This window comes from Peromyscus californicus, unplaced genomic scaffold (assembly GCF_007827085.1).
Source record: "Peromyscus californicus insignis strain IS unplaced genomic scaffold, ASM782708v3 Scaffold_8__1_contigs__length_139910024, whole genome shotgun sequence".
NCBI lineage: Eukaryota > Metazoa > Chordata > Mammalia > Rodentia > Cricetidae > Peromyscus > Peromyscus californicus.
This window is the reverse complement of record NW_026294606.1, coordinates 116,803,052-116,820,855: the sequence shown is the minus strand read 5'-3', so window position 1 is coordinate 116,820,855 and position 17,804 is coordinate 116,803,052. Positions and strand designations below refer to the sequence as shown.

Here is a 17,804-nt window from a genome sequence, read left to right as displayed (position 1 = left end):
AAACTGAGAGGAGAGAGGATGCTGGAGGGAATGAGAAGGTCATCCACTCCCTTTGGGGGGTCCTGAGGCTGGAACAGGATGACCTCCACAGAGAAGGAGGTACCTCATGTCACGGCAGGGCTGTAGCTATGATTTGGGAATAGAGGCATCCCTTGGCCATAACTGAGGTCTGGTGCTCCCTGGACTCAGGTCCTCAAAGATATGTCTAATTTAGGTTGGTCCATGTCAACCCTAGCCAGAGGCCTTCTGGCCAGGAACATAGCATTGTGGAGTGTTGGCTGGTCATGATGGCAGCCACTTGGAGAGCACCTGGGATGTAAGGAGCTGTTCAAGTCCTGCCCCCACCAGAGCAGCTGCCAAGGAATGTCCAGAATGGATCTCCAGATAGTTCCCCATGTCACCTACTTGTCAGGCCCCTTCTTGGTCATTCACCCACAAGCAGAGCCTCAGAAAACGTCAACAGCTCACCCCAGGCCAAAACTCAGGCCTATCTGATTCACAACCAGGCTCTACACCACCACCTTAGCCCTGCCCTTGAGCACTCTGTTTCAAGGCCGTACTGGCAATGGCAGGGACATTCTGGGGGAGCACGAAGTAGGTGCCTTGTCAGCAGCAGGATAAGGCCAGGAGCCCAGAGACACTGGGCTGATCCAGATCGTCTTCTGCAGGCGTGGATGGCATCGCCCAGGCGTACTCAGCCTGCCTGCCCCACATCCGCTTCTATGGCCCCACAAACTTCTCCCCTATTGTCAACCACGTGGCCCGGTTTGCAGCGCAGGCCACACAGCAGCAGACGGCAACGGTAAGTAGGTGGCAAGGGCCTGTGCATGCGGGAATGAGGCTAAGCAGTGGCTGGCACCCTGCCCACCAGGAGGGAGATCAGATTGGGATGTGTGCTCTTATCTCCCTGCCAGTAAGGGGCTAGAGAGGAAGATATCCCCTGGTTCCCTGTCCAGGCGAGATGCAGGCTCTCTCTGGGCTGCCGTCCATCTGGTTCTGAGGCTGAACAAGCCTCGTTTGATGATGGGCCTTGCTTCCTAGAGCCCTACTCGGGAAAGCAGTGCCATTAGAGCATTGCAAGTGACACTTGTCACCCTGGAAGTCTCCTAGGGAGGGGCTGCTACTACCTGATCCCTGTGGCTTAGAGGCTGGGCCCTTTGGTCCAAAGCCATACAGGGAAGGCTACAGACTGTCTAGCCCTGGTCTGCAGCTCGGTAGCAAGATTGCAGTGTGGGGTAAGTGTCTGTGGCGTGGCAGGTGACCAGCCCGGGCATCTGCAGCCCTGGTCATCTCATCACCTTCCCTGGCCACGTGCCAGGGCTTCCGCGGGGACTTTTTCCCTCACAGCATGGTGACTCACTGGCCCTGCAAGGCCATCTCCTTGGGCTCCTGCTCCGTCCCGAGCCGTTCTTGCCTCTGTTGCAGCTTAGCAGCCTCTTGGCCACAGGTTCTGCACCTGATGGTTCCAGATTCAGTCACGTGAGCCAGGCAGGGCTCTCTGCGCTCACTTCACTGTAGACCCTAAACCTGGCACAGTGCCTGGTGGGTGACAGGGACACAGCGCTCCGTAGATAGATGGGATTAGGTCAGTGAGGCCAGGCCACTAGCCTGTCCCAGGGGGAGGGCTCTACACACTGCATAAGGGGGCCACTGTGGGACCGGTCGGAGGAAGGAGGTACCCGGTCATGGAGGAAGCAGAAGCTGGCTTTCCTGAAGTAGCAGCAGAGAGAAAGGGAGGGTAAGGCGCTGAGAAGAGGACATAGGGTTAGCTCTGGGAAGGACCGGGTCTGTCCGAAGCGTCTTGGAGGCAGACCCGGCTCTGGGGATGAAGCCCATCCCAGTCATGTGCTCCACCCTTCTTTCTGTGCGCCTAGGCAGACCAGTGTCCTGTTTGTGTCACTGGGGAACATGTCAGACTGCCTGAGGAGGTTAGCATTTGATAATCCCGTGGTACCCGACTCCAAGGCCTGAGCCACATCTCAGGGAGGCGGGGATAGTGCCCACAATGCCCTGAGGTAGGGGCAGCCAGGAAGGGGCTAGTGATCTGTGCTGTGCTGGACGAGTCTCTCAGTTTAGCCCCCCAACTGCGGCAGCTGAGAACTGACGCCCGCCCGTCTCCTCTGATGCAGTGGACGTGCTGACCCCTGTGGTGATGTAAGATGGGGTGACCAGAATGGGGGGTTCTGAGATACAGGAGCCTGGATAGGGCAGAGTAAGGGGCAGCCTTCAGCTTCACCACCCTCTTGTGAGGGTGCCAACAAGGCTGATGGCTGCATGAGTCTTACAAAGGTATGAAAGCAGGCCTGCTTTCTTCTTCAGGCAAAGCCATCTGGGCAGGGAACAGGAGCACATTCCAGCAGTGTGCCAGGGCTCTGACTCCTGCTGTACCTGCTGCCAGCCAAGCGTCAGCTGGGCAGGAGGTGGGGCTGGAGACAAGCGGCTTCATGACTGAGGGACTCCAGGTCTGCTGGGTTCTTGTCCACCCCCCTCCCCCGGTTCACCAGTGAATACCTCCCCTTTGCTCTGAGCAAAAGGATTTGAGACCTGTGCTCAGACACCTGCTCTGACCCCTCTGGAATCAGGCCGGTTTTGATCTTACTTGCTACTCCAAGCCACCCTTGGCTTCCTGGGGTAAGTTGTTACCCCTAAGGCCTTCTGACTTCAGTTGATACCTAAGCATCTCTAGCCGAGAGAGAGGAGGGCCTGGGGTATCTACTGTCCCTCCGCTCTTGAGGCCCAGGAGTAGATAGAGACTTTTCTACCACTTGCCTCTACCCTCTCCACCAAAGGAGGTGAGTAGGGCTGTGGGGTGGCTCAACATCAAGGGGAAAGACCCTAGTTCAAGCCCCACCTCCCCAGCTTCCTGGTTGTAGCACTAGGACAGGCAGTTTCAGCTCTCTGGACTTTGGTTTTCTCCCTGAGCACTTTCCGAGCGTGCGTGTGCCTTGTTCAGCCTAGAGCCTGGCACACACCGTGTGTTGGTCTCAGGAACGTCCGAGGGCACCACTCAGCTTAGCATTTGGTAATGCTGTGCACAGTGAGGCCCACAGCAAATGGAAGTAATTGGTGGATCAGCTGGTGCTTCTGCTTAGCCATGTTTTGGTGCTGGGGAATCTGACGTGACTCCACCCTCCCTCATGTTGTCCGCTCACACTGGCACACGCAGCACACCCACGCGCAGGAAATGGAGGGCAGGTGGTGGGGTCTCTAGCAGGCCTCACTCTCCCATTTATTTGTTCCTCTCTGAGCACTTCTGTGCGACCTCAAGGATACCTGGACAAGTGAGGTCCAGCTTATAGGCTAGTGGGAGTTAGCTGCGGGCCACAGCAACAATGCAGTACAATGACTGAGCCTGGCATGGTTGCAGTACAGGACCACACAGGCGCTACCTAACTGACAGCAGACCCCAGGCAAGGCTGATGCTTAGAAGGGGGTGTCCAAGCTTAGACTCAAGAGATTCTTAAGAATTAGCTTCATAGGAGTATGCGCGCGCGCGCGCGGTGTGTGTGTGTGTGTGTGTGTGTGTGTGTGTGTGTGTGTGTGTGTGTGTACACACGCACGTGCATGGGTGAATGCATGCATATAATGGCCCAGCATGGGGAACAGCATGTCAAAGGCGTGGGGTGTGGGTATAGCAGATAGAAGGCATGGGTAAGTGGGTAAGGAGACTATGACAGGGTAGGTAAGGTTGAGAAGGCTGGCCATGTCCCACAGGACCTTGGAAGCCATCAAGCACTCTGTGTGGTTTCCTCCTGAGGGCAATGGGGAGTCACTGGAGGGTGATGAGCAGGTTTGAGTGGTCTGAAAGTGGTCTCTGCTTTGGTCAGTAAGGCCTTGTTTTTTTGTGGCCCATTCCTGGTTGGTGGCCTAGGCATCCAGTGTTGGAGTATAAGCAGCAGCCAGCACCCCCTAGAAATGGCTCTAACTCCCATCCCAGGGCCTTTGGCAGCCAATTTTTCAGAAACTATCAGCCTCCCCAGACTCTTCCTGGAACTGTTGTGGTTAGGCCAGTTATGATGAATCCATTCATCAGTGCATTAGGAGAAGCAGTTATGCACAATCCTAGCACCCCGAGGCATGCCTGGAATCAGCAAGAGATGTTCTACGTTTTGGATGTGCTGGGAGTTGGTTCGGGGACTCTATTTGATGATGTGGCTGTTTCTGAGGCCTTGAATGGGCTCCAGGCCCCTGACCTGCAATATATGCTGGGTTGTCAGGGCACCTTGGGTGTAGGGAAGGAGTGTGTATAGGGACCTCCTGTGGAATCATTGCTGGCAGTGGAAGCAGAGGGCACATTGGATTGGGACAGAGGATTCGACACTCAACAACTTACAAGCTGTGGCTAGGTAGGGTATCAGAAGGGACCAGCACAGTAGGGACACCAGGACTTCAGAGTCCCTTTCCACCCCTCCTACACCATTTTCTCCCTCTGCAGCCCTTTGGATTTGCTCTGGGGACCTCTGGAGTGGTGGCTTTGAAGCTCCAGTTTATGATGACCCTGGCTTTGTCCAGGCTGGCTGAGGCACCTAAGAGTGAGGGTTTATGGACTCTGCCCTAGGCCACTGTCCCAGTCATTCATAAACTCCAATCCCAGATTAATGGGTGACAAAAGGGCTTTTCCCTGGCAGGCTTACCGTGCCCAGCTACCAATACAGTGGAAATAGCCCCGACTTTGAAGTCAGGCAGATTTGGGCATGAACCTAGAACCTGTCAGTTACCCGTTATGGAACCTTAACAAGCCATGTAACCCCTCTGAGCCTTCTGGCGGTCTCTAAGCCAGACTCAGTCAGGTTGTCTGCTAAAGGGCCTATGTTTTCAGGAACCTCTTGCCCTTTGTGCCGTACCCACAGTCCTGCAGGAACCCAGGCTCTCTGCCTTTCTGCACTCAGATCCTTGGGGAGGCAGACAGCAGAGAGCAAGAGGACCACGGAGAGGTGGGGCCACGTGTCTGAGCTGGGCGGGGCTTGAAGACAAGTGCTACCTTTGACTGAGCAGCCAATTAGACCTTTCTTTCCTCCCTGTCAGGCCTCTTCCTGCCCTCCTTTCTGCCAGCTCAAGTATCCCAAGAATATTGCCCTGAACTGCCTGGTAGGTGAGGTTAATGTGGATAAAAAGCCAGCTAGGGAAGGGACCCTGAAACAGCAATTGGCAGTGGCAGGGAAAGGGTCTAGATGGACTGATAAAACCAGGGCTAGGGGCTGGCAGCAGCTCTCTACTGCTGAGTTCAGGCTACAATCTCCATGGCAACAACTATCTCCAGCCAGGGGATTGGTCTCTTAAAGGCACAGCATTGGAGCTGGGGTGAGGAGGGTGGGGCCGGTGTCTGCACCAGCCCACCACACCCTGACCTGTAGTTTGTGCTTTGGGATAGAAGAAGCAGGTTTGTATCATCTGCAAGTTGCAAGGCTTTGCTAGGTGAGAAGGTGGCTTCATGCCCACCTGGGTCACCTCTGCCCTCCCCAAGCTTTCTGTTAGCTTCACAGCTTTCTCTTCTGGCAATCAGGAGTCAGATTAGAGGACATGAGCCCCCAACAGTGAATCAGGACATGGCTTATCTGTTTATCTCATGGGTAGGGCAGAACCCTGAATTACTCCGAACAGGGCTCCAAGATGGCCAGGACAGCACTGAGGTGAAAGTAAGGTACCAGCCAACTGTGAGTCCAAGGCCCATTTGTTGGATTGTCCTGTGAGTTTCCAGAATGTCATCTGTCCTCTCCATACCAAGTCATCCTGTGTGTATTTTTTTTTTTTTTTTTGGTTTTTCGAGACAGGGTTTCTCTGTGTAGCTTTGCGCCTTTCCTGGTACTCGCTTTGGAGACCAGGCTGGCCTCGAACTCACAGAGATCCGCCTGGCTCTGCCTCCCGAGTGCTGGGATTAAAGGTGTGCGCCACCACCGCCCGGCCCTGTGTGTATTTTATCCTCCGATTACCCATGTCCACTATTCACTATATTCTAACTGAAATCATCTGTAAAAAACACACCTCGCTCTATGACAGTTTAGTGCCACTTGTCATAAATAGAGGGTAACGGGGAGACACAGAGCAAACGGTACAGTGGTGTTAGGGTCTAGCTGGAGCCCATGCTGCCCAAAGCCCCGAGCTTCCTACCTTCTGTTGATGAAGAGGGTCCGTGAAAGCCAGAGGCCTAAGACACCAGTCTGCACCAGGGCTGCCTCCTGGGCCCTGTGTGTAAGAACAGGTGACCACTGTACCCCTACTCCTCTTGCCCCAATTCTGACACTCTGACCTAGACATGTCCCTGATCCACACGCCAGAAGTGATGGCCCAAATAACCTGTGCTTGGCCCCTGCCGGTGTCTCCGTCGGTGCCAAGTATTGAGCTAACAGGTTACAAGTATTCCTGCCCACGAAGACCGAGGAGGTAGGCCAGCCCCAGGGACGGCAGGCTAGAATGGGTTCCTGCGCAAGCCCAGGCCTGTCGGGCAGCCGACACAGCTCTGAGCAGTAATTCTCAGCTTGGAGATGATGAAACCCAAGGACAGCAGGTTGAGTCTTAGTGGCCCAGAGCCGTACTGCAGAGCAACTGGCGGACCCAGCCTCAAGTCCAGGGCCCCGAGCAGGGAGTGGCCCACTGTGTGGGCCCTTTGCCTCCTTCAGGCCTTGGGCATTCAGAGGGGAGGGGTGTCAGGGCCTCACTCTCACTCATTGCCTGGCTGACTCTTCCTTGCAGCAGTACTTCATCCTCCTCATCATCACTGACGGGGTCATCAGCGACATGGAGGAGACCCGGCATGCTGTGGTGCAGGCCTCCAAGCTGCCCATGTCCATTATCATTGTGGGTGTGGGCAACGCCGACTTCGCAGCCATGGAGTTTCTGGATGGGGACAACCGTAGACTGCGCTCACACACCGGCGAGGAGGCGGCCCGCGACATCGTGCAGTTTGTGCCCTTCCGAGAGTTCCGCAATGTGAGCGCGGGCCCAGGCTGGGAGGGGCGGCTGCAGGGTCTGCCCCAGAGCTCAGTCCATGACGGGCATCTGGGTATCTCAAGATTCTTCCCCCATACTCTGTTGGGTTCTGAGGGCCCATGATGAGTCAGGTGCTGTCACCCTTGCCCAGGTCAAGGCCATTGTGACATTGTGAACACTATTTCCACAAACCAAAGGAACCCAGGAGTGGGACCTAATCCAGATTATGACTCTTGGCAGTGTCCTGGGTAAGAACCGTCCTGATGGGCAGAACACTGCGGCAGGCTGAGGGAGCCAAGGCCCAGAGCTGGGCCTTCTGTGCTTTCCTCAACTCTTACTCTGCAGATGGGAAGACGGAAGCCGAGAAGCCCCTCCCTGGTTAGGTGGTAGTGGTGGTAGCCAGCCTCTTCCTGGAATAAAGCTCTGGCTTTATTCAGATGACCCGTGAGGAGGCCAGGGTTGGCAGAAGGGTCTGGAGATGCTCTGTCTTTTGGATGGATCCCAGTCTTTGGGCGGCGCCACGCATGGCCAGCCTAGGTTCTAACTAACGCTTATGGGATCAGTAATGCATCGCAGGGTCTTAGGTAAGCTGTGGCCTGACTGAGCCTCAGTTTCCCTCAGCTAAAGCCCGTGGGGATGCCAGGACTTAAACCCCAGGAACCAGGCTCAGCAAGTGGTGGCCCTGTGGTCACCACATATCTGCCTAGGATGATTGTGTGCCTTTCTCTAGCTTCCTAGGACAAATGTGGGGCATCGGTCATCTGTTGCTCTTTGAGACAGTGACTTGACACTGTGCTGTGCCTGGCTGCTCAGTAGTGACCACTGACTGCTGCTTCTCATAGCCGACTTGTTGGTCAGGAAAGGTTTCCAGCTGAGTGGGCTAAACAGCCATTTCTTCCCCCGAATCCAGCCTCTAAGGTCTTCCCCCAAACACCTCCAGCCTGCGAGGGAAGAGCACTTCACCATCAAGGGAGTCACTGCTAGTGGTGGGCTAGGGTTTGGGCTGGGGTAAGGGCCACTCATTTCGGATGGGCCTGACCCTCAGCCCTGAAGTCCTCCACGGCCCCTGCTCTTACAGCTCTGGGATAGTGAATCTCCCAACGTCAGCTCATTAATCCTCCTCCTCCTCTTTCCGTTTTCTCCCCACCTGGACCCCACAGGCAGCAAAAGAGACTCTGGCCAAAGCGGTGCTGGCGGAGCTGCCCCAGCAAGTAGTACAGTATTTCAAGCATAAAAACCTGCCCCCCACCAACTCCGAGCCTGCCTGAGCCCGTGCCCAGCAGCAGCATGCCAGCTGAGCCCCCAGCACCCCCAGGAACGTGCACGTTCACCCTGCTTCCTCGTGGGTGGCCTTTTTTACCAGTCCACATTTTTATTTTTTACAACCGGACCTCCGCCTCCAACTTCCCCTAGCCCAGCTGGGCTTCCTTTGTCAGAGTCGACTGATGATGCTTCCAGGGCAAACCGGCTTCCTCTCCCCGCCCCCTGCCACTCTAAGTATTGAATGTACTTTGTATAATTTTAGTGGAATTATTGTTATTAAGGAGAATAAAATTTTTACAATCATAACTGGCTTTTCCTAAGTAACTAGCTGCAAGAAGGAACGTGCCCCCAGTGCATACTTTGTATGGTGGCCTCCTCTGGTTTATACTGTGACTGTGTTCTACTTGTTATACTCAGGGTAATAAAGGAGTATCAGTTGTTGCCTGTCGGCTCCTTCCATAGTGTGGGTCAGTGGGTCAGTCTGGAAATGGAAACGAATAGACTCTTACTCCACCCCCACTCTTGAAGAGTCAGCGTGATCACTTCTACTTGGGGACATGCATTCCCTGTCAGCTGTGGTGATTGATGCCTGTGAAAGTGGCACAGGACACGGCACCCTCACATACTGTACAGACATGAAGCGACACCTGGGCCCAGCCGACTCTTCAGCTCTTCTAACTCTTGGCCCACACTGTCTACTTCTCACTGCAGCTAGACAGCAGCGCTGCCACCCACTTCCAGCTCTGGAGGTCCTAGGCAAGGTCTTCGGCTTCAGGACCCTCACCAAGGTTCCATCTGTCCCTGCTGTTTCTACCCATGCTCCTCTTAGCACACACCCCTCTTCTTCACGAGTCTTGCCCTGCTGCGGGCCGCAGGAATATATCGTAAGAACTCAGCTGGTTATGGCAAAGTCACTACCTGGAAGGATCAGGGAATTCCTCCAGAGGAAGCCAAATCCCAAGGAGTTTTTGGTGTTACTTGGCTTGTTATATATCAGCTGTATTCTGTTATGAAAATCATGTGTGCTTTCATAGTTTTTTCAATTGACTTCCCCCTAAGAAGGACTAACAGTGTGAACTGATCACTCTCTGGACATACACATTCCAGGTATTTGGAGAACAGCCTCAGGAAAGGCTTTCTCTGGAATCAGATATCTCCCTTAGCCACTTTCAAGGACTACAGGAAACACCACCCAGGTGGGCGCCCAACTTCCAAGGACTAACAATGGTAACAGCCCACATGCAAGTCTCCCGACTTACGGTAAATTCCACAAGGAGACACCGCTTAGGAGAGGTGGACGTTAATAGCTTTACACAATTTAGCTCGGACCCTCCCTTTATATACTAGGACTTCCAGGGCACAGGACGGAGAAGAGAAAAGAGAATGGAAGAACTAGATATGTAAGAACTTGCGAGGAACAAACTGAGATGGGGAAGAACTAGGTTGATGGGCTAGAAGAGAGTACTAGAAAAACGAGATGGAAGATGAGGAAGAGTCAGATGGGAAAGCCCTAGCTGGGTAAGAACAAGGTGAAAAGAACCTAGATGAGGCAGAATTAAGACGAGAGAATTAAGATAGAACTTAAGAGGGAACAGTAGATAAACAGAGAGAAATCAGGCAAGAAAGGAGCTAGGCACGCGACAGAACTGAAGCTGCGTATATGCGGATGTTATGCCAGAGGAATTAAAGCAAGTGGACTATAGAGCTCGGTGTGCTGAGATACTATTTCCTGAAAATAGTCCTCGCCCTTAGTAGTTCTCTCTCCTGAGCCCCTGGGATGTATAATATTAAGGCTGGTCCCTCTAATATTATACAAGATTGCCCCAGCCCTCCTCCCCGTTCCTTCCTTAATTCCACGTAACACCTGTCTTCTTGCCGAGTTCTAGGCCTTTTGACAGGCTGACATGTGACTCTAACAGTGGATGTTTCTATTGAGCACCACGTTTCTAGCTCCCCGTACCAGCACTATTCATGAACCTTCCACAGCCCGACCCTGACCCTGCAGAAACAGAAACACCCCACACCTACTAGACAGGCAGAATGTGGGTGAAGTGTGGCTGACCCTTGTGCATGCATGTCCTACTATACCCAGCATCCCCTTAGCTCTGCAGGGGGCTTTCCCACTCAAGCTGCTAATGACCTCACACTACTCCACCGCATGTGAGCCAGGTATCTCTGCCTTCCCCCCCAGGCTAGTCCTTCCTAGCTTCTGGAATTGGGCAGCACTAGGCAGGTCCCCATCTCAGGAGCCATGGCGTATATGGTGGGAGGAGCAAACTTCTGCGGCCACCAGATGCTCGTTTGAGACAGGGTCTCACTATGTAGCTCAGGCTATCCCAGAACTATGTAGACCAGGGTAGCCTTGAACTCACAAAGATCATCCTGCTTCTGTCTCCTGGGAGCTAGGGCTAAAGATGTGTGCCACCACACCCAGCTACTAACTGCTCATTCACTCCTGGCTCGGCCAACTGGGGAGTCTAGTGGCTATAGCTCCCAGGTAGATAACAAAAAGCCAGCTGTTATACGCATAAATAAAAATCCTGGTTCTGTCATGTAGCAGGGCAACCCAGGCAAGTCACAGGGCCTCTGGGAGTTTGGGGTTCCTCTACAGAATGTATAGAAGGGCTGGCTTCAGAGGGCTTTTTCAGAATGGAAAACACGAGTCTAGCAGGCTTCAGTGGTGTCACAGAAGCAGAAGACTAGTCTGTCTCCCAGGAGGCCTTTCTGTCTCCTCTACAGCTGGGGCCAGGGATGCCTGTTAATGCTGTTCCAACTCCCTCTGAAACCATTCCTCCAGCAGGTACGGGAACAACGCCAGCCCACAACAGTCCTTCAGGTGTGACTGTGCATCCTGTGACTACAAAAGCATTGACAAGACTCCAGCCCAGCATCGAGCACCAGTTGCATTCCATTCAGGCATGTATAAGTAGGCTGGGCATGCCAGGATGCCAGGAAGCCACCCAAGTCCAACCAAATAGCTGTGCCGTGCACTGCCACTGAGCCCGACTTGTTTTCCTAAAGGGGCCTAAGATGACAGCTGAGTCACACACCCACAGCAAGGACATTCTAGCTAAGGAACCCGGTGTGCCTAAGCAATTAACATTTAGCTAACTGGAGCTAACGCAGAAGCTGGTGAAGCTGGCAACCAGCTCTGACCCTCCCAACATGTTACTGTTCTAGCTACAACAGGGGGATACCAGCGCCACTCAAACCTGTGTGCTGCATGCTGACAGACTCTGGACACCCTACCCTGGCAAGGGAGGAAACTGATGCCACTCCTTTTTCCTAGGGGACAGGAACGGGGCAGGTGAAGGCCCTTGTCTGCCCGTGTGCTGGTCACTAGGGCTTATCTGCAGAGGGTGGGAAGAGGCTGCTCTCAAGAAGCCGAACAGCAGGCCTGGTCCAGGCAAACCAAGCTTTTCCCTTAGGTGAAAAGGAAGAGGCCGAAAGGGAAGAATTCAGGAGCTGGGAAGCAAAAGCAGAAAGTGATAAGGACTAGAGTCGTCTCTGATAAGGTACTTGACTGAGTAGAGGGTCTCCTGGGGGCGGGGGTGTCTCGCCCGCTCAGTCTGAGGAATGAGCTTTCTACTGGGTCCTGGGACCTCTGGAAGCTGTACAGGCAGGTAGTCAGCTACCTGGCTAGGTCCAGTCACATCAGCCGCTTGCTTTTTATAGAGGGAAAACAGTGACTCAATTTTCAAGTCTCTTTCCTCTGCATCCAAGTGGGCAATAGGCCTCAGGTAGACCAACGTCAGGAAGTGACTGCCGTACGGCTACAAGTCGGACAGTCAGTCCCTTGCCTCCCAGATAGAGCCAGCAACCAAACACAGTGTTCGGTTGCTGGCTCTATCCAAGTGGTCTCAGAACCGTAAGAATTCTGAGATAATAAGGTGCAGGCTTAGAGAAACCAGCCCCAACCAGCTTTTGTACTTTCTTACCTGACTGTAAAATCCCAGTTACTCAGGCAGCAGAACATCTGGTGGGACCGGTCCCCAGACCCTCCCCAGAGGGCACCACCCGCAGACTCAAGTCCTGACTGTAAAATCCCAGTTACTCAGGCAGCAGAACATCGGGTGGGACCGGTCCCCAGACCCTCCCCAGAGGGCACCACCCGCAGACTCAAGTCCTGACTGTAACATGGTCTGTCTGCACAGAACCCGCTCATGTCTTCCTGCATACTTTCAGTCATTCCTAGCTTACTTACTTGATTTACATCACCTTAGGACGCCTACAGCAATGTGATGTTCTAGAAGTGGTTACTCTCTTGTTTCGGGAATAAGAAAAGCATGTACATGTTCAGCACAGAGGGAAGGCTGGCTGCGTCTAAAGGTTAGAGTGGGGTTGCCTTCCACGTCTGCTCATTCTGTCTTCTGTGGGGGGGAACGGAGGTCTGCCCTGGCTGCTTCCCTTGTTGGTTGGCCTGCTTTGCCACAGAACTGGTGTTTCAGTTACAGGCCTCTATACCGTTAGGCACAACAAACTATGGTAGAAAGGCCACCGGTGTGACTCCAGCTTTCCTGAGACACCAAAAGCAGAGAGCAGTCCAAAGTTGGGCATAGTGGCACTCACTCATCAGTGATCCCAGTACTCCTCCGGAAGCTGAAGTAAGTGTGTAGCCAGCTTGGCCTACACAGCAGACTCCATCAAAAAGAAACGGAAACCCGAAAACCCGAGTCTGTTCAGCGCGGTCGGTCAGCTACAAAGGACGGGAGAGCTAGGAGCATGACGTGGTACTGAGTGAGGGCGTGCTCTGACAGGTTGAAAAACTGAAGATAGGGGACAGTTCTAACCCTCACACCCCCGTCACCTTCTGTCAACATCAACAGAGACCATGAGGTCCATGGGTGGCCTCTGAAAAGTCAAGCCACATGAAACCGATGCCTGATGTCTTGGTGTGCCTCCTGCAATGGCTCAGGGCTGCTGTGGGTGCGGGACGCGCTGCAGGCATGACAGCAGTCACAGGAACGATGACACAAGGGGCAGCACGTGCTGCCGTCTTACCCAGTCTCGTGAGACTGACAGTCAGGGAAGATCTGCACTGGCACTGGGGGGCTCTGCAAAGGACGGCAGTGCTCACAGGCCTCCACAGCGGGTGAAGGAAAACCACCATCTGCTGGTGGGCACCAGTGGCAATACACTGGGAGGGAAAGGAAGGGCTGGATGAGATCCAGGGCCCTCTCTGCCCACGTTAAAACTGGGAGCTTCCTCTGCCTGCCAGTATGTCAGTGCCAACACATTCGGTGTGTGTCTCACTCGTCTCACACCCATAGGAAGGAAAACAGAATGGATACTGGAACCAGGAAGTGAAAACTCAGGCTCATTCTGAAGCAGGCGCACACAGACCGTCAGATATAGCTATCTCCCAACCTGAGTCCTGCACCCCTGCTCCCTCCCTCCTCCATGAGACAGAAACAGGCAAGACCTGCTGCTCATGGCCCAGAGCTGTGGTTTGGGAAGCCTGGGGACAGTGGGGGGTGGGTAGAGGGGCAGGGACAAAGGGGTGTAGAGGAAAAGTACTGAGGCAGCAGCACCTTAGGCTGGAAATACCTCACAGTCAAAAGCTACGACTCCGTATGTGCAAACAGCAGGGCCTCGTGGAGTAGAGCACAGCCGTACCAGGCACGGCCCACTAGTTTGCAGTCGAGGATTCCAGAAACTGCTAGGCATTAGTCATCTCTTTAACACAGCCACCAGCAGTTATAGTTTCTGGCTATGATTCAGTAAGTTTGCATCTGTAATGTTTAGAATTTTAAACTAAATTTTTTTATTTCAAAAACAAAATCAAAACAATTTTCCAGGGAGAGAAGGTGGGCAGAAGATGGACATGTCATCATTACCAGCTCCTTCCTCCCTCCTCAGGCTGGATGGAGGGGAGAACATGGAAGAGCATCACCTCAAGGGCTGTGGCTGGCAATCTTAGTCATACAGCATCCAGGAAGGGTTAGTTCTAGGGCAGAGCTTTGTCATCCGCTAGTCAGCCCTCCTCTATGCCCACACACAACACAGGAGAAGCAAGCAGCCCCCTCACCTACAACAGTATCGAGAGAATGTCTGCCTTTGCTTCCTGTGCCACCAGGAAAGGAGAGAAACGAGAAAGCAACAAGGTACAGTGAAGCCCTGCCAGACAGCTGGTGCCGGTCCTTGCACCGTCAGTGGCATTTCTGAGACTTGCCTGAACCCCAACCCCTCCTATCAGCGGGACAGGTTTGGCCATCTGCACTGGAGTATGAAGAGAAATCAAGCAGAGTTTGAGCCACAAGTGGACTGCGGCACATTTCTGGGTTAGGTTAAAATGTCCCATGTGCACAGGAAGCAGGCGAAGACGTTTTTTTGAGGGAGGTGATGTCGAGGCAGAACAGGCATCTAACTCTCTGAGGAGATGCCCCCCCCGTGGTCACGTCAGGAGCTAGGGTGCTTCGAGGAAGGTGTTGGTTCGGAAGATGGAGGAGACGATCTTGCCTGTGGCATTGATGGTGCCTTCGCTGTCTGAGCTGGACTCGGAGTCACTGCTCCCGGAGTAGGCCCCCAAGCCAGGGAGGATGCCGATGCAGACAGCAGCAGATGGGCAGTGGATGGAGGGTCCGCTCAGAGACGGGCTTCCAAGAGACACGCGGGATGGAGCCTCTGCAAAAGGGAGGACGGGCAGTCAGTCCTCACGCTTCCTAAAGCTGAAGGGTCAACCCAGGCCCTGGACACCATGCCAGGGCTCTCGACAGAAAGCTCTGGTGCTGCAAAACAACCTATGCAGTCACAGGAGGCTCTGGACGTCTTTGTGTTACAGGTGAGGAACCAACAGAGAGGAGAAAAACAGAGCTGGGACTTGGAGTCTGCCCACACTCTCTTGCCCCCCCACATCTGAGGATGTCACCTATCAGTTTGATTCCCTGTCTTCACAAGTCAGGGTTTTACAGCAAGTGTGACTCAGGTCTGATGTCTTCCTTAGCTACTCTTGTGGCCCTCAACTGGAGGCCCTCAACTGGAGGTGAACTGTGAGCGATACTAACAATTTTATGATGCCATACTTAGAGACCAGCATACTGACTAGCAGGGATCAGCCATAAAGTTATGCTCTTTATGGGGCATTTTCCCAGGATGGGGAGATGGGTACCTCAGAAACGGATTTATCACTTTTGCTTTTTAGTTCTTTTATACTGAGAAGCACTGAAGGAAACATTTTAAAACAATGTCCAATCCCACCATGTATAGGGGCTCTTCTTTCCAGGATAGCACAGTGACTCTGCTACTCCAATGACGAAGTCCTCAACGACAACATGAAAACTTGACAATTAAAGGGAAAGTTAGTGCTCTCAAAGAGGACCTGAGTTCCGTCCCCAGCACTCACACCAGCCAGTTCACAACCTGTAACTCGCACCTGGAGGATCCAGAAGCCCTCTGATGGCCTCCATGGCACTACATTCATGCATATACACCCAGACATGTATATATATACACATAGTTAAAAACCACAATCTCTAAAAAAAAAATCAAACAAACCTAAATTGAGAATAGCACTCCATTCTTTCTTCCCTCTGAATGTCTCCAGTCTCCTTTAGTCACTGTGACAACAACTCATATGTAGGTGTGCTCCCTGCTTACTGCTGAGGGAAGTCGAATGTGTTGGTAAGTACACAGGCTAGAGTACACAACACTGAACTAAACCTGCGCCAGAAGCCGCTCTACTAAGTGATGCCAAAGCTCACTGGAGCAGAAGGCTCAGTTCCTAAGCCACTGCCTGGGGCTGACAAGGACATCCCTTTTGGGGTTTGCCTTCCATAAATCTACATTCGCTTGTGCAGATACCTCAAGAGAATGCAAAAGGGACACTGACTCCAAGGCTATCCTGAGAAGAGTTCCCAGCTGTCGGACACAGAACTCAGCTCAGGGTGCCTGTTCCTCTACAGTAGGCAACGGAGAAGCTGCTGGAGATAGGCAATACCCAAACATCTCAAAAAGCACTGAGAGCAGTGATGGGAGGCAGCAGTGAGGTTGACAAGGAAGCAGCGGCAAATGCTTGCAACAAACACCACAAAAGCTACAACTTTAAAGATGTAAGAGCTTCTCTAATCCGTTAGAGAGAGAAAACAAGCTGTGGGGCTGGGGAAATGCTTCCGCAGTAGGCGCCTGCGCTTGCCTAGCACGTACGAGGGCTCTGGGTTTGATTCTCAGCACCGCAAAAAAAAGAGAAAAATAAGCAATCAATCAACCACCAAAAAGCACAAAGAGCAGGGTATGGCAGTGCACACCTGTAATCCCAACACTTGGGAGGCTGGGGCAGGAGACTGCTGTAAGTCCAACACTAGCCAAGACTGTAAATGATGATGATGATAAAATAATAAATGGGATAACCTGGGATAGATACTAGAGCTCTTGTCTAGCATGGTATGAAGTCCTGGCTTTGATCCCCAGCATTGCAAAAAACTTGGCATGGTAACTGTGCTAGATAGTTTTATGTCAACTTGACACAAGCTAGAATTATTTGAAAGGAAGGAACCTCAATTGAGAAAATGCCTTCATAAGATCCGGCTATCGGGCAGTTTCTTACTTGGTTATTGATAGGGGAGGACCCAGCCCATTGTGGGTGGGGCCATCCCTGGGCTGGTGGTCCTGGATTCTGTAAGAAAGCAGGCCGAGCAAGCCAGGAAGCAGCACCCCTCCATGGCCTCTGCATCAGCTCCTGCCTCCAAGTTCCTGCCCTCACTGCTTTTGATGATGAACTGTTCTATGGAAGTGCAAGTCTAATAAAGCCCTGTCCTCCCTAAGCTGCTTTTGGTCATGGTGTTTCATCACAGCAACAGTGGGCCTAAGTAAGACAGTAATGCATGCCTACAATCCCAGCACTCGGGAAACAGAGGCAGGAAGATTAGAAGCTGAAGGTTATCCTTGGCTACCCGTGAGTCTGAGGCCAGCTTGGCCTACGCGAGACCTTGCCTTAAAAAACAAAAGGACACAGACGACACAAGCAGCACAGAGCACACTAAAACGTGAGCTCTAAACCAGGCAAAGAAACGGTTATCAGGAAGGAACGTGGGAGCAACAGCTCAAGAAAATCTGGCAGTGACCTCCAAACTTAACCAACTATTGTGGAATGTGGTCCTCGGAGCAAAATAGCCACTATCTTCATGATACCAACTGTGGCTACTGAAGAGACCATCCCAATCAAGCCCGCTGACTGTCTGACATTCCCTCAGAGAAGGAAAGGATGGAGAGGGTCACTGGACCTCCCTTTCTAAAGATCAAGAGTCATTTCTAGGCCCTAGGCACAGTGCCAAGGCTTTCCCTGAAGAAGCCCCAGCACAACACAACCACCCTGACAACCAGAGGAAGACTCCAGTCACTCCTCCATCCATCTATAACTCTGCCCTAATTACACCTGGGGTGGAGGGTAGGGTATCGTGGAAGGTGCATAGGCTAGGGAAGGTTAGCTGAGGAGAGCTCCATCTATGGAGCTAAGGGAAGCAAGGCATCGTCCATGCTGGGTGATGACCCCCCCCCCCCCCATATGGCTGCCTTGGGATCTCCCATGCTCCTGCAGTAACCTCTCACCCATGCTCTGTAAGCCCAATCACGCACTGATTATCCAGGATGAATTCTGGTGGATTCTTACTGTTTGGTTG

General features: G+C 52.9%; 2 protein-coding genes across 7 annotated transcripts in view; one reads left to right on the top strand and one right to left on the bottom strand.

Moving 5' to 3' along the window:
- Cpne2 (copine 2) overlaps positions 1-8,631 on the top strand; it is a 39,856-nt gene extending 31,225 nt beyond the window's left edge. Inside the window, exons 14-16 of the mRNA XM_052727379.1 lie at positions 669-802; positions 6,691-6,927; positions 8,088-8,631. Of these exons, the coding sequence (XP_052583339.1) occupies positions 669-802; positions 6,691-6,927; positions 8,088-8,195 (479 nt within the window). The 3' untranslated portion in view covers positions 8,196-8,631. The remainder of the gene's footprint in view (positions 1-668; positions 803-6,690; positions 6,928-8,087) is intronic.
- A 5,299-nt stretch (positions 8,632-13,930) lies between these two features.
- Psme3ip1 (proteasome activator subunit 3 interacting protein 1) overlaps positions 13,931-17,804 on the bottom strand; it is a 31,232-nt gene continuing 27,358 nt past the window's right edge. For all 6 annotated transcript variants that reach the window (XM_052727384.1, XM_052727386.1, XM_052727385.1 and 3 more), the window contains one exon: positions 13,931-14,814. In XM_052727384.1, coding sequence (XP_052583344.1) covers positions 14,597-14,814 — 218 coding nt within the window. In that variant the 3' untranslated portion in view covers positions 13,931-14,596. The remainder of the gene's footprint in view (positions 14,815-17,804) is intronic.